At 33.6% G+C, this 21685-nt stretch overlaps 1 protein-coding gene across 11 annotated transcripts in view; it reads left to right on the plus strand.

The window, feature by feature from the left end:
- Window positions 1–21685, plus strand: part of Fam172a (family with sequence similarity 172, member A) — a 410259-nt gene that overhangs the window by 36445 nt on the left and 352129 nt on the right. For all 11 annotated transcript variants that reach the window (XM_013512947.1, XM_005382264.2, XM_013512945.1 and 8 more), the window contains 2 exons: window positions 14461–14562; window positions 16307–16407. In XM_013512947.1, the coding sequence (XP_013368401.1) occupies window positions 14461–14562; window positions 16307–16407 (203 nt within the window). The remainder of the gene's footprint in view (window positions 1–14460; window positions 14563–16306; window positions 16408–21685) is intronic.

The following is a 21685-nucleotide window of genomic DNA, read 5'->3' on the forward strand; positions in this document are numbered from 1 at the left end:
TTCTCCAGTACCGGGAATTGAACTCATGACCTTGCGCTTGCCAGACAGGTGCTGTGCCGCTGAGCTAAATTCCCAGCCTCTAATACTACAACTTTTTATCCATTCCTCAGTTGATGGGAATTTGGGTTGTGTACATGATTTAGCATTTATAAATTGAGCTGCTATAAACATGGGTGAGCATATATCACTGTGGTATGATGTTTTTAATACTTTCTGGAAAAATATCCAAAAGGGAAATAGCATAGTTGAATGGGACCTCTAGTCCTAGTTCACTGAGGAATGACCAGACTGATTTTTACAGTGGCTGCACCAGTCTACACTCGCACCAACAGCAGAGTAGGGTTCCTTTTTCCCTGTGGCCCCTCCAGCATTTGTTATTGGTTGATTTCTTCATGAAAGCTATTCTTCCTGGTGTGAGATGGAATCTCAGTGTTGATTTAGTTTGCAATTCTCAAATGACTAATGATGTTGAATATATTTTCATGTATTTATTTGCCATTTTATTTCTTTATCTGAGAATGTCCATTCTCATGAATGCTTCATCTTAGATTCCCATTTTTGTATTGGGTCTTTGAATTTTGGGGTGCTGACTTTTTAAAATTCTCTGTATGTTCTAGATAAAAGTCCTTTGTGTGAGGGAGAGTTGGCTAAAATTTTTTTCCAAATTTGTGAGTTTTGCTTTTACCCTGTTGGTGTTTTCTTTTGTTGTGCAAAAACGTTTCAATAAGATGAGATCACAGTTGTTGATTCCAAGTATTTCCCATGCAGTTTGGGTTATACAACATGACCAAGTGGGATTCATCCCAGGGAGGCCTGGATGGTTCAATATATGCAAATCAATAAATGTAAAATACCATATCAACAGAACCAAAGACAAAAACCACATGATCATCTCAATAGATGCAGAAAAGGCTTTTGATAAAGTCCAACACTCATTCATGATAAAAACCATACAGAAAATCAGAGTAGATGGTCTTTACCTCAATCTGATCAAAGCCATCTCTGACAAACCAACAGTTAACATTGTACTATGTGGACAAAAACTGAAAGCTTTTATTTTAAAATCAGGAAGAAGACGAGGATATCACTGTCATCACTCCTATTCAACATATTTCTGCCAACATTAGCCAGAGCAGTTAGACAAGAGAAAGAAATAAAAGAAATAACAATAGGAAAGAAGTGAAATTATCATTATTTGCAGATGACATGATACTCTACTTGAAAGACCCCCAAAACTCCACCAAAAGAGTCCTAGGGTTAATAGACAAATTCAATAGCATAGGTGGTTACAAAGTTAACACTCAAAAATCAACAGCATTCCTATACACAAACAACAGAAACACTGAGAGAGAAATTAGTTAAACCATACCTTTCACAATAGCATCCAGAAAGTTGAAATACTTAGAAATCAATCTAACAGAAGAATTAAAAGATCTGTATCGTGAAAACTACAGTACTCTGAAAAAAGGAGATTGAAGAGGATTTCAGAAAATGCAAAGACATTCCTTGCTCATGGATAGGAAGAACAAACATTGTGAAAATGGCCGTACTCCCAAAATTGTTATACAGAGTCAATGCAATCCCAGTCAAAATACCATTAATATACCTCAAAGTTCTAGAGAAAATATTCCTAAAATTCATCTGGAAGCAGAGGAGACTGAAAATAGCAAAAGCAATCAGTGGCAACAAAGAAAAGGTAGGACGCATCATAATCCCTGACTTGAAATTATACTACAAAGCTACTGTGATAAAATCAGCATGGTTTTGGCAAAACAACAGCAACAACAGACTGAGGATCAATGGAACAGACTGGAAGATGCAACCACAACCAAAAACACACTCAGGCTCCTGATATTTGAGAGAGGGGCCAAACATGTTCACTCAAAGAAAGATAGCCTCTTTAATAAATGGTGCTGGAAAAACTGGCTCACCACATGTGGAAGACTAAAACTAGACCCATGTCTATCACCATGCACCAAACTGAAGTCCAAATAGATTAAAGATCTAAATATTAAAACAGAAACACTAAATCTATTGGAAGAGAAAATAGGTGAAAATCTTGAAGACATAGGAGTAGGCAGAGAATTCATGTACATGTTGATTTTTTGAGTAGTGAATCCTGTTTAGTTCTGATTTATATTTGTCTTATATATGGCTTGTTTTGGTAATATTTTGCTGAGGGTTTTGGATTGGAAATAGTAGGAGACACTGATGTACAATTTTCTTTATCTGTTTGTACTATTTTGTATCGGTGTCTAGGATTGTTATCAGGATAGCTGACCTTTTAACATGATTTAGGAGATCTATTTTTTTTATTTTCTGGAATATATTTTATAGAATTGTTACTATCTTATTTTAAAATATCTGAATATCTGGTAGATTTCTCCAGTGAAACATTCTTTGTTCCAAAACTTTTTTTAGTAAGATTTTAATTATGATTTCATTGTCTTTAATAGTCATAAGACTATTTTTATTGTTTATTTTATGCAGGATAAGTTACATTAACTTGGAGTTTTTATGGAGTTTCTTTTACCCAGGTTATTGTTTTCCCTCACTATATATATATATATATATATGTTTTTTTTTTTTTTTTTTTCCGTTACCGGGAACGGAACTCACGACCTCGCGCTTGCCAGGCAGGCGCTTTGCCACTGAGCTAAATCCCCAGCCCCTTCCCTCACTATATTGAGGTTCCCTTATTGCGGCTTCATTGTATCATGGGTTTTTTTTTTTTTTTTAAATATATCTAATCCTGTATTGCAGAGTTTTCACTATATTGCAGGATATTGCAGTATATAGGTATTTATATAATCTTTATGATTTTAATTATTTTTGCCTAAAAAACTTAAAACTGTAAAACTATTAATTCAAACATATTAAAAGAATATTAAATCAAAGTAAAATACAGTATGTATTTCATCAGTGGATGAATACCATGGTGTACATAATGGAAATGCAGTATACTACTACCACTTGTGCAAGTTTGCCAACTTGTGATTGCACATGGCACACTGTTGGCTGATGGAATGGAAAGTGACCAGCCACAGCACTGTGTTCTATATCCTGGGCATTGATTGGCTCAGTGACCATAGCATTGGTCTGTTTGCTCTCCTGCACTGTGCCCATAAGTTCATCATCTCCTTGTCCACTTCACCACAAGTACCCATATATAGTTTACTACATGTAGTTAAAATTACATAGGTTTAAGAGTGTAGAAAGTGTTTAAGAGCATATGAAGTGTTTATAAGATTGTGGGAAAGGTTAATAAGAGAGTGGGAAAGGTTTATAGGAGTATGGGAAGGGTTTATAAAGCCTTAAAAATATATATAAAAAATAAAATAAATATAACGCTGCTACTTTGTGGATTTTCACCTATCACAGGGATCTCTGGAACATAACTCATGCAATAGGTGAGGGATCACTGTATAAATATAGTTGTTGGTAATATTGCTTTCATTTTCTTAATGGCTGTACAGTCTGTAGTGATAACTCATTTCATCAAAGGGATTGAAGAAAAATAAATACTGTTATTTAGCACCATTTTGGGCAGCATATTTCTGATATAGATAGAAAAAAGACAGGTAGAAAAAAAACTATTATTTTTAAAAATTCCACAGCTTCAGGACACAAAGTTATAATGAAAGCCCCTTTCCCTTCCAGGAAATTTTAAATTAAAAACAAGAAAACAAAAAAACAAAAAGAAACTAAGGGCAGGGGAGACAGCTCAGCGACACGGCTCCTGCCTGGGAAGTACCAGGTCCTGAGTTCAGCTCCCGGTACCAAGAAAAAAACCCAAAAACAAAACCCACTTAAGGATCTTAAAGACACCTTAAGCCTAGAAATTGGGCTCATGCTCCTTTTCACGTGTAAATTGAGCCTGTGTTTTTCCTCTATAGACTTTGCATCCTCAAGGAAGCACTTTAAGTGTGTAGCATATCTGTAAATTTCAAACACATGTATGTATATTTAAATTTTAACCTTACCAAGCAGATGGGTAGCCTGATGGATAGCAGGAATATCCATCCTAGATCACCCATCTTGAGGACACCCTCAGGACCACATAAAAACCTCCAACTGTAGACCATAATGCATGTTACTTCATGAGAGCCCACACTCCCTTCTGGGAGGATACTGCTTTGTAGTAGTGAAGTGTTCTGTGCCTCTCACTGAGAATCCAGAAAATCTGTTCAGTGACCAGCATTGGTGAACCTACAGCCAACTCTGTGGACAGGGTGAGTTGAGCTCTCCATCTCCTCTTTGAGGGACCGCCTTGGACCTCATGTCTGGTGACATTTCCCTTCTTGCATTGATTGATATTCTATTTAGTACAACTTGCCTGTATATGAAGACCTTTCTTGTTGTACAGGCTACAGGTTTGGTGGCAATAAGTTCTCTTAGCTTTTGTGTGCCTGAGATAGTCTTTATTGCTCCTTGTTTTGAAAAGTGCTTCTGTTTAGTGTAGAAGTCCAAGTTTAGTAAGTGTTCCTTTTTCCCCTTCTCCTCCTCCTCCTCCTTTTTATTAGTTGAAAGGTATTACTCCATTTTCTTCTAGTTTTTGTAGTTTCAGAAATATTCTGTCATTCTTTGTTTTTCTGTACCTGATTTTTCTACCTACTTCTAAAACTTTGTCTTCATCGTTTATTGTCAGTAGTTTAACTATGATGTGCCTTCGTATTATTTTCGTGGTCTTTTTTTGTGTGGATTTGTGATCTTACAGTTTTTATCATACTTGGAAAAATTTTATTCATTCATAAATGTTTTTCTTTCTATTCCCAGCATCCTTTCTGGCATTGACTTTTTAAAAAATTTTAATCTTAATCCCATTTATAATATTTTAAACTGTAACATTGCCTCCAGTAATTCTTTATTTTATTTTTGAAATTATTATTTTTTCTGTGGTCTTCATTTTGTATAATTCTGTTGTTCAATCTCACTATTTACTGATTTCATTTTAAGTGACTTCTTTTGCTATTAATTCTTGAGGGATTTTAAAAATTTAGGTGATATATTTTTCATATATGGAAACTTGAAATATGTCTACCATTTCTCAGTTCAGTATACTCATGATTTACTTCTATGTTTTTGGACCTAGAGACCATATTGAAATAATGTTAATATACTTTCTGGTGAATTCCTTCATCTTTATCATTTCTGGTGTACTGATTCCCGCCCCCCTTGCTTGCAGATCATAATTTCCTGCTTTTTTTTTTTAATTTTAGAGAGAATAAAAAAACAATAAAAATGATGCAGAATTTCAAAAAAAGATGATAGGAAGTTGACAGTGGTTATTGTATTGCATATTGTTATCTTCAAAGCAGTTGCTCACATTACTATATATAGACATGTAAGACTGATCAAACAGTATAAACATTAATTCTTCCTTCCAGTGAACTAATAGAAATTAGTAGTATAATTATCTTAGCTATCTATATATATTATATTTCTTTCTTCTTTTCTGCTTTCCCCATCTGAGTTGTTCTTTCCTTTTTGAGCAGTTTCTTTCCTTGTCACCATGTCATTTGTACCTTCTGGATCTTATTTACTCATTCAGTTTCTTACACTAGGGAGATAGTATGCTATTTACACATGCAATTATGATTTACTGCACATATGTGTATGGTGTTTAGTTGCATCCATTTACATATAAAAGCCTGGAGTTTATCTTTCTTTATAGCTGAGCAATACCCCATTGTATAAAAATACTACATCTTTATTATCCATTCTTCAGTTGATAGGAATTTGGGTTGTTTCCAAGATTTAATTATTACAAATTGTGCTGCTATAAACATGGGTGCACATATATCGCTATAGTATGATGTTTTTAATTCTGGGAAGATACCCTGAAGGTGAATAGCTGGGTTAGATGGGACTTCTAATCCTATTTTTTTCTGGAATCTCCACACTGATTTCCACAGTGGTTGTACCAGTATACACTCCCACCAATAGTGGAGAAGGGTCTCTTTTCCCCAGGGCCCCACCAGCATTTGTTATTGGTTGATTTTTTTGATGATAGCCATTCTTTCTGGGGTGAGAATTAATTTGCATTCTTGGATGACCAAGGATGTTGAACATTTTTTCATATATTTATTTGCCATTTGTGTTTATTCATTTAAGAAGTATATATTCATCTGACATGCCCATTTTTGGATTGGGTGTTTGAATTTTGGGGGTGTGATTTTTTTTTTTAATTCTTTATATGTTCTAAATAGAATTCCTTTTTCTGAGGGACAGTTGGCTAAATTTTTTTCCCAATTTGTGGGCTTTCTTTTCACTCTGTTGCTTTCTTTTGGTGTATAAAACTTTTTATAAGATGAGATCCCATTTGTTAATTCTTGGCAGTATTTCCCATGCAGTTTGGTTTTTTTTCATGAACTTTCTTCCTACCCAGTACTATGTCTTCAAATTTTCTACCTACTTTCTCTTCCAGTAGATTTAGTGTTTATGGTTTAATATTTAGTTCTTTGATCCATCTTGTCTTTAGTTCATGGTGATAGACATGGTATAGTTTTAGTCTTTCACATGTGGAAAGCCGGTTTTTCCACCATCATTTATTAAAGAGGCTATCTTTCTTCCAGTTGATGTGTTTGTCCCCTTTGTCAAAGATAAGCTGCCTGAGTGTGTTTGTAGTGGCTTTTGCATCTTCTAATCTGTTCCAGTGATCCTCAGATCTGTTTTTTATTTTTGTTTTTGTTTTTGGCCAGTACAATGCTGATTTTATAAAAGTGGCTTCATAGTGTAATTTCAAGTCAGGGATTGTGATGCCTCGTGCCTTGCCTTTGTTGGCCAGAATTGCTTTTTCTATTCTAGGTCTCTTCTGGTTCCAAATGAATTTTAGGAAGTTTTCTCGAGTTCTGTGAAATATGCTAATGGTATTTTGATCAGGATTGCATTAAACATGTATAACAATTTTGGGAGTATGGCCATTTTCATAATGTTGGTTCTTTCTATCCATGAGCAAAGAATATCTTTCCATTTTCTGAAATCCCCTTTGATTTCTTTTTTTCAGAGTGTTATAATTTTCAGTATATACCTCTTTTACTTGTTCAGTTGGTTCCTAAGTATTTCATTTTTTTGGATGCTATTATGAAGGGTGTAGTTTCCCTAATTTCCCTCACTGTGAGTTTGAGATAATTTGGGTATTAAATCTAGAATCATTTGGGGTCTTCTTTGTAGAGTATCATTTCATCTGAAAATAACAATAATTTCACATCTTCCTTTCCTATTCTTTTTCCTTTTATTTTGGCTATTGCTTCCAGAAGTATATTGAATAAGTGTAGTGATAGTGCACATCCTTGTCTTCTTTTTGATTTTAGACTGAATGTTTTCAGTTTTTGTCCATTTAGTATGATGTTTTGTGTTGGTTTGTCATAGATAGCTTTTACAATATTGAGGTAAAGACCATGTATTCTGATTTTCTGTAGGATTTTTTATCATAAATGAGTGTTCGACTTTGTCAAAAGCTTTTTCTGCATCTACTGAGATGATCTTGTGATTTTGGTCTCTGGCTCTGTTGATATTGAACCATCCCTGCATTTCTAGGGTGGAACTCGGTCATGGTATGTAATATTCTTCATGATTTGCTGCATTCTTTTTACCAATATCTTATTGAGGATTTTTGCATGTATGTTCATTAGAGAGATTGATCTGTAGTTTTCTGTGTTGGTTGCTTCTTTCTCTGGTTTTGGTATCAGGGTAATACTTGCCTCCAGGAATTAGTTAGGGAGAATTGTTTCCCTTTAATTTTTAGTAAAGAGTCTGAGGAGTACTGACCTTGAATCTTTTCTAAATTTCTTGTAGAATTCCGCATGAATCCTTTAGGCCCTGGGCTTTGTTGGAAGTTTTTAACATTTCAATTTCATTGACTGATATTGGGTTATTCAGAATTTTTATATATTCTTGATTTAGCTTTGGTGATTCATATGTTTCTATGAATGTGTCCATTTCTTCTGTGTTTTCCTTCCTATGTAAGTAAAAATTTTTGAAGTAGGTATTGATCCTTTGAATTTCCACAGGATCTGTAGTAATTTCACTCTTTTCATTCCTTATTCCTTGAATTTTTTTCTTTCCTTTGTTTGATAAGATTGGCTGGAGGTTTATCAATTTTATCTATTTTTTCAAAGAACAAGCTCTTCAATTCATTAATTCTTTGTATTTTTTTTTTTTGTCTCAATTGCATTAGTTTTTACTCTGATGTTGATAATTTCCTTCTTTCTTTGGTCTTTGAGCTTCACTTGGTCTTCTTTTTCTAGGTGCTTGATGTGCAGCACCAGGTTGTTTATTTGTGCTTGTGCTGCTTTCCTCACGTGCAAATTCACTGCTGTAAATTTCCCTGTGAGAACTGCTTTTATTACCCCCTGTAGGTTTTGGGAAGTTGCATGTGCATTTTTCTTTGTTTGTACATATTGTTTAATTTCTTCTTTGATTTAATCTGTGTCCCATTGGTTGTTCAGGAGGGTATTATGTAATTTCCATGTGTTTGTGCAATTTTTGCAGTTTCTTCTGTCAAGTTTACAACTTCTTTGCAATATTGTCAGATTATATGTGTTGGGTAATTTTAATTCCTTTGCATTTACTCAACCATGTTTTGTGGGCTGGTATACTTTGAGAATGTCTCCTGTGCAACTGAGAGGAATGTGTATTTGGATGTTGGGTGGAACACTTAGTAAATGTCTACTAAGTCCATTTGTTCACAAGTTTTGGTTCACTTCTGTTAATTCTTTGCTGATTTTTTTGTCTAATTCATCTATCTGTTTGTGACAGTAAGGTGTTAAGTTCCCATTACAATTGTGTTATTGCTTGTTTGATTTTTTATGTCTATTACTGTCTATCTTATATAGTTGTGTGCCCCTGCATTTGCTGCATATATGTTTAAGATCATCTCTTTCTCTTGAAATTTTCCTTTTAAGAAGTATGTAGTGACCTTTTTTATCTCTTTTGATCATTCTTGGTTTGAAGTTCACATTATCTGCAAACAGAATAGCTGTCCCTGCTTTTCTCTGAGTTCCTCTCCCATGGAGTATTATTTTCCATCCTTTGACTTTTAGTCTATGAATTTCCTGTTGAGTTAAATGTATTTCTTTTATACAATATATTGTTAGATTTTTGTTTCTTGATCCATTCTGCCAGTCTGTTTCTTTTGATTGGTGAGGCCATTTACAGTAGGGTTTATAACTGATACATGCTGGCTTATCTTTGTCATGTTCTTTTCCTGCTGTTGGTTCCCTTCTTTTCACCTCTGTTTAATTACTTGCCCTGCTTGGTGGTGTCTTTCTGTCACTGTTCTTGCAATTTTGATCATTTTTGTCTCTTTCTAGACTATGTTTCCATCCTCTTTGTAGGGCTGACTTGGTAGTCATGAATTTTTTCAGTTGTTCTTTGTTGTGGAGTATCTATTTCTCCATTAATTTTGAAAGATAGTTTTGCAGAGTACATCACTCTGTGTTGGAAGTTGTTTTCTCTCAGAAGTTCAAATACTTCACTCCAAGCTCTTCTAGATGGTTTGTATTTAGAAATCTGCCATGAGTCTGATGAGCTTTCCTTTATAGGTTATCTGTTTCTTTCCTCTAACAGCTGTTAATAGTCTGTTCTTGTGCTGAATTTCTGGAATCTTGATTATTACATGTGTGGTTGTAGATTTCTTTTGGTTATGGCTAATTGGATTTCTTTATGACTCACTTAAGTGTATATCAGATTCTTTTCCCATGCTTGGGAATTTTTCTGCTATTACTTCTGCATAATCTTTTTATGTCATTTGTGTTGACTCCTGCTTTTTTGTTGACACTTATCAGTCTTATATCAGTTTTATTTGCATCATCTTGCAGGTACTTAATTCTTATTTGCTGGTTCCTTGTTATTTTTAGAGATCTTTCTTTACATAATTGCTAGCTGCAATCTTGTCTTTAAGGTCTGAGAATCTCTCTTCAGTTTTGTTCAAGCAGTTCTGTCAGTTTTCAGGGAATTTTTAATTTTCGAGACATATCTTTAAATCTGTTTCATGCATTCTAATCCTTGTTCTTTGAAGGTTTCCCTAGTTTTCTTATGCTTCTCTATTTTTTTTAAATCTATGTCTCCTTTATATGTGCTGCACAATTCTTTCATTATGGTTGTAGTTTTTTTTTTTTTTTTTCCTGAGAGTTTATTTCTTATCTGATTTCCTCCATAAACTCCTGGAGTTGTTTCTTTATTTCAGTTGCAATCATTTCAGAAATATCAGGTGTGTGTCTGCCAATTTCTTCTATGTCGAAGTCTCCTGGATTTGTTCTGAGTGGGCTGGAGGTCTGAAATTGCAGCTCCTGTGATGGCTCGCAAGATGGTGGAGGGGTGATGGGCCTTTCCTGCTTTTTTTGCATGTCTGATAATTTTGCACAGTTGCAAGACATTTATGTGATTTGCAAAATTTACATAAATGTGTTCTAGATTTTGTTGTATTCCTTTAAAGTTGGTGCATGAATTTTTAAAATGTTTTAGTTTTGGTTGTTTTTTAAAAGAATATTGGCCTTTCTTCTGGAATGTATTTACATGATTTGTATCAGTCTTGTTTCTTTGAAGCATGTTTTGTAATCTTTGAAATGGCAGTTTTGGACTAGCTTTTTCTTTAGGATAATTCAAGCCTGGAAAATGTACTAATATCCTTGCCCCGCTCAGAGGTCCCAACAGGTATGTTATGCACTATAAGGCCTTTTCATTTTGGTTGATGGATATACACACATCAGTTTTGTTTCTATGTGAAATTCAATAATTGTTCAGCCTGCTACTTTCTGCATCCTGGGGTAATTTTTTTTTTCTCCTGTGTGTATCAATAAATACATAGTCAAAGACAAGATCAAATTCCCCTGTCACTCATTCTGATTTGTTCACTCAGCAGGATTCTCATTCTTTGCCTTCCTCCTTCCTCCTATTTGTTAAACTATGTCTAGGTAGTAAAGGACAATCAAAGGTTTTTTTTTTTAAATCTCATTTGTCTTTCTCTCAGTGGACATAGTTCTGGCTCTGTTTTGTACAGCTTCTAGAAACTGTGCTTTCACATATACTATCCTGCTTTCTAGTTTAAGGATAGTGGTAAGAATCCAGATCCTGTTCTAGTTTGGCCAGAAGTACCTACTAGTAATGTTGGAAATCCTCATTTAGGTGAAAATGTTTTAATAAATAAAGAATTAAATATTGTTTTGTTTCTTGTGGTAAAATACATGATATGAACTTGACCAGGTTACCAGTTGTAAGGGATCTGCTTTACCTAGTTGGTTTGTGTAATCCAGAAAAGTCCGTATGGACACATAAAAGTCAGTATTATGCCATTCATCTGTTGATTATGTAGTAGGTTGCTTCTGCCTTTTAATGACTATAAATAATTTTATTCTGAATACTAGTTTAAAAATGTATGTTTGAATCCTTACTCATTTCTTTTGGTTATGAAAGAATATTTGTATTCACTTATTGTGTATGCTTACATAAGATTTAGAATTCTAGTTACCAAATCATTTTAATTACCAGAGCCATATTTTAGGGGGAAAAAATGTCACATTTGCTGAGTACTATATTTAGGTTATGTGGCTTCAGGTTACTATATATTTTAGAGGACTGAAGGACTCTTCAATGGAATTCATTTATTATACTTGGTATTTTGAATAACCCAGTGCCTTTGGAGCCCAGTTTCAGAGTAATGGAACTTTACAATATTCCTCATACAAAAGAAGAAAACTAATTTCTGACAGTTTCTTTCTATATGTCTTCTAAATACTAATAAAAAAAAGTCTGTATGAGGTTCTATGGCTGACAGAGGAGATTTGAGGAATGCGTTTTTATTCATTTTACCATTCAGAGAAATATTTTGATCAAAGCAAAAACATTTTGAATTTATAATTATTTATTTTCATATAATGGAAGAAAATATTATAAGGTTAATAAGAGATGTAAAATTGTCATGTGATTTTGAAAGAGCAATAGGCTAGATTTTGCAAAATGTATTTATTTTATTAAACCTGATTGGTAGTAAGCTGTACTTTCAGACAAGCCATTGTATGTCTCTGAGCTCATTTCCTTTTCTGATAGACAGTGAATGATAATTCTTGTTATTATTTCATAGAGTTGCGATGATCAAATGATCAAATAATGTAAATACGTTGAAATCTTTAAGGAGATATGTAGATGTAATTCTGCATTTCTTGGTCTAAGCTGATAGAAACAGAAAATGCCTATTAGATACAACACATCTGCTCATGTATTGGAGAGTTTCTGTGTGTCTGATTCAACTGTGAAGGATGACTGTGGAGTGAAGGAATCTAGTTTTGCCCCAGAACATCAATGCATTGGATGGAGAGCAGTGAGAATCTTTTAGCAACTCCAAGCCAATTTTTCATATTCCTGTCTTTATTTTGAAAAGATTTAGATGATTCTCAGAACTTTACCAATGGGTGAGGAATTGTCAGCATATGTTCCTTTTAAACCCAGTGTGAATGTTATGTGACATTTCTGTTTTACTAGAGTTTGTGAGCATTTTTTATGTTGAAAATGGCATATCTTTTTGTGAGTTGAGGTTTATTTGGTGAGAAATTTGAAGACTACTGAATGATGGTTTTTAAAATGAAATTTCTGATGGTTCTATATGATTGTGTTCTATAAAGAGGTAAATAAAATACCTTTTTCTCTAGCATATTTTGATGATATACAATATAGATGGACTTGTTATGTCTTTGTAAATGATATGGTGTTACTTTCCAGATACTTCTTTGGTAGAAAAGGGACTAGTTTGCCTTACAATAAGTTCTAGAAGCTTTTGCCTTCAGGAACTTGAGTTAGAATGAGAGAACTAAATATCTCACTTTTTCTTCATTTCAAAAAATGATTTCAAAACTTTTTGTAATTTAATACATTTGAACTTTATTTTTTGATCTTAGAAATGTTTATATGATGACACACAGTGTCTCAAGATAATATGATCCTCAGTGAAATCAAATATTTGATTCTGGGGATGGAGCAGATAGAAGCTTAACCTAGAGGTAAGATTATGTCTAAAGGGACACAAAACAACTAAATGAGCTTATAATGACCATGATTGAAAAAATTTGAGAAACAAAATAAATGAAATAATATTTGATTGTTACTTAAAGTACAAAATACATACTTATGAGCTCATACTAGTTTTAAATAAATGATTAAATGATTGTGTCAATGGACTGAGACAAATTTTACACACAAAGAATTATAAATATCTAGATATTCCTTACTCCAGGAGGCACAGCCTAATTCCACCCTTCTTCCTTGAGGGTAGGCCAGAGTTTATGCCTTTTAAAGAATGGATCATGGACAAGGACATAGAAATGGTGATAGAGAAGGCTGGGAAATACTGTGTTAACCAAGTGATGAAGGTTAATGTCACTTGTAGTGTTCCATGTGTATCATGCCCCCTTTGGCATGATGTTCTAACTGCAGTTCCCCTCAGTGGAATTCTTTTAAAAAAACAAACAAACAAACAAAAACCAACCTTCTAGCTCTAACACTAGAGGAAGAAAAAGCATCCCATGAGAAAACATCAGATACCCTCAAGTTGGGGGTCATTCTAGAAGTACCTGAGCAGTATTCCTCAAAGCTGTGAAGGTCATGGAAAAGAAGGAAAGTCTAAGAACCGTCACAGACCAGACAGGAGACAGAAAAGAAATGATAACTCCCTGCAGTGTAGTAATCTGAGTGGGATTGTGGAACAGAAAATGGACACTAGTGTAGAAAACTGGTGAGATACAAGTGTGCTTCACTAAGGTTGGCAGTAATACACCAGCATAGGTGGCTTCATTTTGACGAATGTACCACGGTGATATAAAATGTTAACATTAGGGGAGACTGAGCAAAGGGTGTATGGACACCCTGTACTGTCTTTCAGTATTTCCATAATTCTAAGCTTATCTCAGAATAAAATTTTGGAATTTTGCTTATTTAAAAAGAAAAAAAACCCAATTCATTAATTTTTTTGATTGTGTGAAATCAAATGATGTGAAGAATACAAATTGTTCTGTGTCAACTCATTTTTTACAGCTAGCATGTTTTGTTTACTGCTTGCCCTCTAGTTAATACATTGTCACTATTTGGATCTGTAAGTTCCCTCATCAATAAATAAAATTTCATTCGTGTGTAAGGTTTAATAATCTTCAAAAAGTCGTGTTTATGTCTGAAACTTTTATAGTATAAAATAAGGTTAATAAAATACTAGTTAAAAGTTTTTTATTTTGAAGGGAAGAAGTTAGTAACATTATAATGGTATGGAGGATCTGACGTATGATTGTTTTGAAAAATAGAATTTTGATAGACTTATATTAATACTGGCCTTGATCATAATACAACGTTTTGGGAACTTCAAGACTTCGTAAAATAGCATAACAAATTAATCTAATGAATACCTGAAATAATTTAAAATATAAACTTTGATATTAACTATGAAAAAACGTATAAAGAAATTTCATTTTTTTCTAGATTTATTATCTAGGATAGATTTGGATGAACTAATGAAAAAAGATGAACCACCTCTTGATTTTCCTGATACCCTGGAAGGATTTGAATATGCCTTTAATGAAAGTAAGTGGATATTATATGCCAAATGTGTTTAACAGTGTTAAAAGGATGCTAGGGTCGACATTATTTGCTACATTTAAAGTCCAGCTGCAATGTTGTATGTATTTGTTATGAGAAATGATACTTTGTGTGATGAAATCCTTCACAGAAATGTAAGAATCAAGTAACAATTTTCTGTAGTTGTCAGCTCACATAAACTGATGGACATGAATTTGATCAAGTTTATGCATTTCGACCTTGAGTGTTCAGCAACCTGATATGCAGCTGAACTCCTAATTAAATTATACAGAAAGATGGAAAGATGCTACTGCTTCACATGCTATTTAAAGTGAAATGGCTGGCAATTATTTGTGACACTATTTTAAAGGAAATTACTCAGTTTTCCACATTTTTTCAGGCAATAACCTTGTCTTAAAATTCATTAAGTTGTGAATAAAACAGTCTTTATACTTGCCATGTGGAGGAACATATTGTAATTGCAGATATGTTTCTGGAACAAAGAATCATGATTCATTGGATTAATAATACACTGTTATACTTGAAGGGTAATGTTATTAGAGTATAGGTAGCTTTTGAGTTGTAGTTTTCTGTTCGTTGTTGTTCTCCGTCAACTAAATTGGTGATCTGTCATCATTTTATTTTGGATATCCCATTACAGTATCAGTTAAAGGTGTCAGGGCTTTAATCTTAGTGTACTACAAAGTTAAGTGAGTTTAAGCAGAAGATTCTTGAAACTTTGATCTTTGTTACATATTTTAAATTTTTTATAAAAGATGTATGATGCCAGTATGTGTATAAGTAGTGATATTGTTGCCTGGAAGTGAGGAAAGGTTAAAGCAATGGGCCTGTAGTCTGTTTTTCTCTTGATTACCATGAGAATATTTGTGGGGAAGGAAAAATGACACACAGACTATCTTTTCTTCTCAAAAGATGCTGGTAGTTAAAGCTCTTAGTAAATACAGTATTTTCTCTGAGAAAAGTCTTTATCTGTGGAATACATTGACATCCCTGACTGGTTCACCATTACTCATAATAAAGTCTTTGATGTCTGAGGGATATTTCTCTTAATGTTATCACAGAAGCACTATAACTCTTTGGCATATAGAACCAAAATATCTTGACTAAAATGCTCACCAGAGTGTGAAGTAACCTGTCTGCCTTATGTAAGAGACCTCATCTGGAGTCCATTTCACTGAGTCTGATTTCATAGTCTGAACCTGTGTTAGCTCACTACCTCTTTCCCATTTCCTTTCGATATCTTACTCATGTGTTAACACCTACTTGAAAAAGTTCACTGAAACCTTTTCCCCCTTCTGAAGCATAGGATTCTTCCTTTTTCCAGAATTATTTTAAACTTCGTCTGCAGAAATAACCCATTGTTTCTGGTTTAATTTCCTGAAAAGTTGCTTAGCTTATTAATATTTATGCTTTTACTCTATAGGTGGGCTCTAAACCCATGAGAATTGGGACTATGTTCATGGCAATATTTGGTAGAGATTCTCATATGTAGTAGGTCCTAAAATATTGTTAGTTTGCTTTATATTAGTGTGATGAAGCCTGACAATAGCTTTTGAGTCGTTAGGGACTGTTCTTTTATACTTGTAACAGTTCGCATCATATTGATATTAGAAGAAAAGATCAAGAGAAAAAATAAACTGAGACAGTTCCATTTTTATCAGACACTATTTGTTATACTTTCTGTATTATTTTAGATGTACTCTGAAGCATTGCAATACTTGTTTTCTAGAGGGGCAGTTAAGACACATCAAAACTGGGGAACCGTTTGTTTTTAACTACCGGGAAGACTTGCACAGATGGAACCAGAAAAGATACGAAGCTCTGGGAGAGGTATGTCATATGTACTTTCGAACTTTCTGTTTTCCAGTTGTAAATACTCAGAATAAATGTTCTGAAAATGTAGCAGTTTATGCATCTTGAAGGGAATAAAAAAATTAAGATGTATTATATACATGTACTAATTCCCTAGATGAATGTAATCAATGTTGACTGCAAATATGTACTAATAAACATAAAGTTTTTGCTTTATTTGGTTATTTTTAAATGGCCATGTTAGAAACATGTTCTTAGTTTAAAAGTCTCTGTTATATATAAATATATCCTTCCTGTGACCTGAAAATTTTGTAGTGAGCCCTTCCATAGGAAAACAAATTTATGCCAAATTATATCTTTTAAATGTTAAGAGGTGAAGTCTTCCAGTGTACCAAGAGAAATAAGTGTTCTTTATAGTGCTTATTTACATGAGGAAGACTGATTTTTGGCCACATTAGTTGAGTCTAGCCTACTTACCTTTGACTTGAGAAGGGATTAGGTCTTGTGAAATTTAGAAGTCTCACATGATAAAATTGGTAGAAACCTTTGAAAATGTCACTTGTAACTTTGGTGAATATTTCATTAAAGAAAAAAATTTTGCTCATTCTGTATCATATCATTTTCTTTTTAATAAAATACATATGGATACATTTGTTTAGTGGGGTAACTAGACAGTTACTTTACTTTTCTAAGGATAAGCTGAAATTTATATTTTCCATTTTGACTGTTTAATAAAGTAATGAATTTGACTTGATTAAATAACTACATAAAGAATATATGGTAGCGTAAAACAGCCTAAAGAATTTATAGTGTGCTGGGAGATAATTTTCCTTGGGTCTTTTGCATTTCTGCATGTCCCTGAGCAAAGCCTTTGACAATTTTTGCTCCAGACTGTTTTTTCAAGGATATTTGTACAGTAAACAGGCATCAAAGGTAAAGATTGTATCTCCTGACAAGGCAGTAGGAAATTGCGTTTGGTATTTAAGATAATAAATACAGCGCTCCTGATTTCCCTTCCTGATAGCAAAGAATGGTAGGTTCACTGGCAGCGTCTTTAGAAGGTTGGGTTTACAGAATTTGAAGTTCCTTAGTTGTGGCAAAATCTCACTGCATGCTTGATGCCCACCTGGGCCTATCTACATTGTGTTCTTTGGAATTTGAGGGGCAAGAGATACAGATGAATGTATGAAGCTTTCGCTGCCTGCTGTCCTTGATTTTAAAAGTCTTTTATTTCTGATCCCAGCATGTGGCATCTTCTGGCAGCTTCTGTAAGACAGGGCAGGAGAACCTATTATCTTGTCCTTAGTGGGAAAAGCTCAGCATTAATGACCCTGAACAGTTCTTAATAGCGTATCTAGCATTTATAACTTAGATATATTCAATGACCAGAATAATTTCCACTTTATATTTAAAAATGACCTTCTCATTTCTCATGTATGCTGCCAATTGGTTGTGTTTTGATTATAGGATAACCAAACTACATTAGAGAAGAGGTAGTGTTCTTTGTTCGTTTTTAAATGGATACTGTATTTTAATCCTTTTGTTGCTATTCTCCCAACATACTTTGTCTTTTTTGGCATCTACACCTTTTTTACTCTCTAGCTATATTTTTTAACATCTATATCACCACTCATCTAGTGTATCTTGTCTGATTATCTCATTTGCAAATGGTTCCTTTCTCCCAGGATCTCGTATCTAATTATTTGGATATAATCTTCTTGGTGGACCTTATTCCATGAGAATTAAAGTGTTTTGAGCTTTCACATTGATGAGTATTTCTATAGTGAGGGCATATTCTGTATTATCTACGTTACCCCCTGGTGTGCTTGCATTCAGATTTGTAATAACAATCAAGTTGGGCTCAAGTGATTATCCAAAGCCATAGCATTTAAACTTAACAAAATGTTTCTTAAATCTTTGTTCCATTAAATCAACATTTGTTAAATGAATAAAGTTGTCAAGTTCAAGTACCAGTGCCTTTTCTTTCCAAATATATGCGTCAAAAGTAAACATAATTTCCTAACATAAAATTCACCACAATGAAAGAAGCAGGGATGGGAAATGGAAAATGGGTTTGGTTGTCACAGTTTTTGTCCCACATGCTCTTGATTCTCATACCATGTTTTAATACATGTGCCATTGCTAGTTTTACTGTTGAAGGTTGTTTTTTAATTGAACTTCATTTTCTGTATCTTAGGAGTGAGTTTTGCATGCGGTCTAGCCGTGCACTGATTGTGACACAGTTTTCACTGTAGTGAATCAGTTTCTTTAGAGTTCATTATAGCAGTCTTGAACAAATTGGTGGACCTCTCTTTTCATTCATGTTCCTTCATTTCCAGTTCTGAACCATGTCTTTCAGTCAAACTTAACCATCTGCTGTTCTTCTCTCACACCTTGTTCTTTCCTCTAAAACTGCCTTACCCTCTTGACATGCCCTCCGGCTTGTCTAAAGCTCTCACCTCCACTGGCCTTCCGAGTGGGGCTGTCTCCTACAGCCTCTAGGAGGCCTTCCCTCATCCCCTCTACTATGGTCGTTCTCTCTTCTCAGCCTCCTTTTGTCTCCTGCCCTTTTCCTTCCTATTTTGTGTTGTGTGGAAATTGATTAAAGGCCATATTAAAGATGAATGCTATGGTTAAAAATGAAAATAAAGATTTTTTTTAAAGAAAATGTTAGCAAAATAAAAGCATACATTGGACTTTAAAAAAAAAACACATATATTTAAACAATTTGGGAAAAGTTTCTGTGTCCTCAATATTTGTTGAACAATAAATGTGACACAAATGCATATGCTTTTTAATATAAATTCTGAATCTTGGCGTATTAGAAAATTTCTCAGGGTAAGGAATTTAAACAGAAAGATGTATATTTTCTTACTGGAAGAAGAGAAAATTATAATGGTAATTTTCTATTTGTAAAGCTAAATAAATTTTTATTATTTCAATTTAGTTCCCTTCTAAGATCTAGAAATTTCAGATTAGCTCTGAAGCTTTTTTCAGAAAGCTTTGTTGATTAAGATTATTTGGTAACAATGGTTAGTACATTGCATATTGTTATCTTCAAAGTAGTTGCTCGTCTTACAAGATACAGGCATGAACAATTGATCAATCAATCATCAATCTAAGCATATGCCTTTCCTTCCAAAGAGCTAATAGCAATTAGTAGTAAAACTATTACTCTTATGCAATCTTGTTTTGAAATTTTATACCATTGTTTTCATTGTTTATTTTTTTTTTCTTAAAAAAAATAAAAACATTCGGTAAGAAGGGACTGTAAATGTGTTATAATGTATTTAAAGATTTTATCCTTCACAGCAAGCTTCAGACTTTTATCAATAAATTTAGAAAATGCATGTTCTTGTATAACTGTGCACAGTGCAAACAAATAAACCTTTGTATTTAAGTTCTAGAAATAACTTAATGCTTAGTATTACGGCTGAGAGTTCTAACTCCATTAAGCGAGAACCTATGAAAGTGTGTCACCAAGACCTGGACAGAAAAGCACTGAAACCCTGCTTTGTCTTCTTGCTGGTCAAGGGAAGGATTCAGAAGACACTGCACATTTGCGTTTTCTCCTTGAGAGCCTGCTTTAGTAAACAGAATTCGCCATGCTTAGTCTTGGAAGTTTTAAAGAAACAGGTTTTGATTTCAAGCAGTACCCTAAAAGAAAATTTCTTTTTTCCTTAAAGTAGGTTCCTACTGAATATCACATTTTGTCTTTACCAAAAGCTACTATATATGTTTCGCAACTGCCGTTTTAGTTTATGTTTATTTCTCTCTTAAGGAGATTATTATAGCAATCATTCAGCAGAAATTGTTTTTAAGACTTGTTCCTGAAATGCTCTATCATTTCTATGTAAATTAAACTTACGGTGTAAGTAAAATAAACTGAGATGTCAGTTTGTTTATAGAATGTAGTGCTGTAATACACAAAATAATACATTCACACAGTTGCATTTTTATAGTCAAATGCTTTTGCTAATATGTGTCTTGTATTTTCTATCCACATATGGCACAAAAATATATAGTCCTTAATAAGTTTGGATAAATTCATTAAGCTTAAAAAGATACTGTCAGTTTAAGAAGGTGGGACAGTGATGTAAAAGGGTAGTTTTCAAAATAGAAGTCTTGAACATACATATTAGAGTTGAATGCCAAGAAATAATGTGTCTGTTACACAGAAGTAGAAAGGCTGTCATGTTAAGTAGTAAATAGTGTGGTAGAAACAGCAGCATGTAACTTGTGAATGTTTCAATGATCTCTTTCACATCAATATTGAGTTAGTATTAAATGGAGAATTTATACTCCAACAGAAATTATATTGAAAGATTTGATTTTCTTGTCTAATTTAAGTCTTTGAATTTTCTGTAAAATATATCTTGATAGCCTCTTTAGCAATTAATAAATTGTCAATGTGCTTAATAAGAAGATAGCCATCTTAATAAGATTAGGTAATTTTAAAGCATGGCTCTTTATTAAGGGACTTGTTCCTGGTTTTAAATACTTAATATAGGGCCAGGGATTTAACTCAGTAGTGCAGTGCCTGCCTGGCAAGCATGAGATCCTAAGTTCAATTCCTGGTACCAAAATCAAAAAAACGAAATATAGTCATTGGAGAAAAAAAAAAAAAAAACCCAGCCTACAAATAATCCCACTTGCCCATATTCTTTAATAAATCTCATTTACAAAAATGTAATTTTTCTGTAAGTTTCCACTATTTTATAAGACATATCACTAATTTAGAACCAGGAGGAAAAGTTAACACCCTTACTTGTTTCTGTGTGATCCTACCCTTAATAAAAAGCCATGGTAGTAATGATTATGGTTTTAAAATATTATTTCCTATTAAAACAACCTGAAATTTTTAGAGAAATGTCTAACTCTAGACATTTCTGAGACTAGAAATAAATGCCCTGAATCTAGAATATCTTGTTTTGTCAGATATACCAAAGACTACATACTTTTTTAAAACTCAAGAAGTCAAAGACAACAAAGAAAGCAACAGCAATGAAAACCTGCCCTCAAAATCCCAAAAAACTTACCAATGGATAAAAGGCATGAACAAGCAGTTCATTGGTAAAGAAATGCAAATTGTCTTTAAACATACTAAGACACTTAACCTTATCTATAGTTGAGACTGTATAGAAACAGGACCTCCCTCATGTTGCTGGAATATAGAAATAGTGAAACTATTTAGAGGGGAAAACAGTATCTTACGAAATTGTTTCAGATGTTTTTTCCATTTGAATGAGAAAGGACAGGAGAGAAATGCATATATATATGTATGCATTTAATATTT

Source organism: Chinchilla lanigera, unplaced genomic scaffold (assembly GCF_000276665.1).
Source record: "Chinchilla lanigera isolate Chin_1 unplaced genomic scaffold, ChiLan1.0 scaffold00017, whole genome shotgun sequence".
NCBI lineage: Eukaryota > Metazoa > Chordata > Mammalia > Rodentia > Chinchillidae > Chinchilla > Chinchilla lanigera.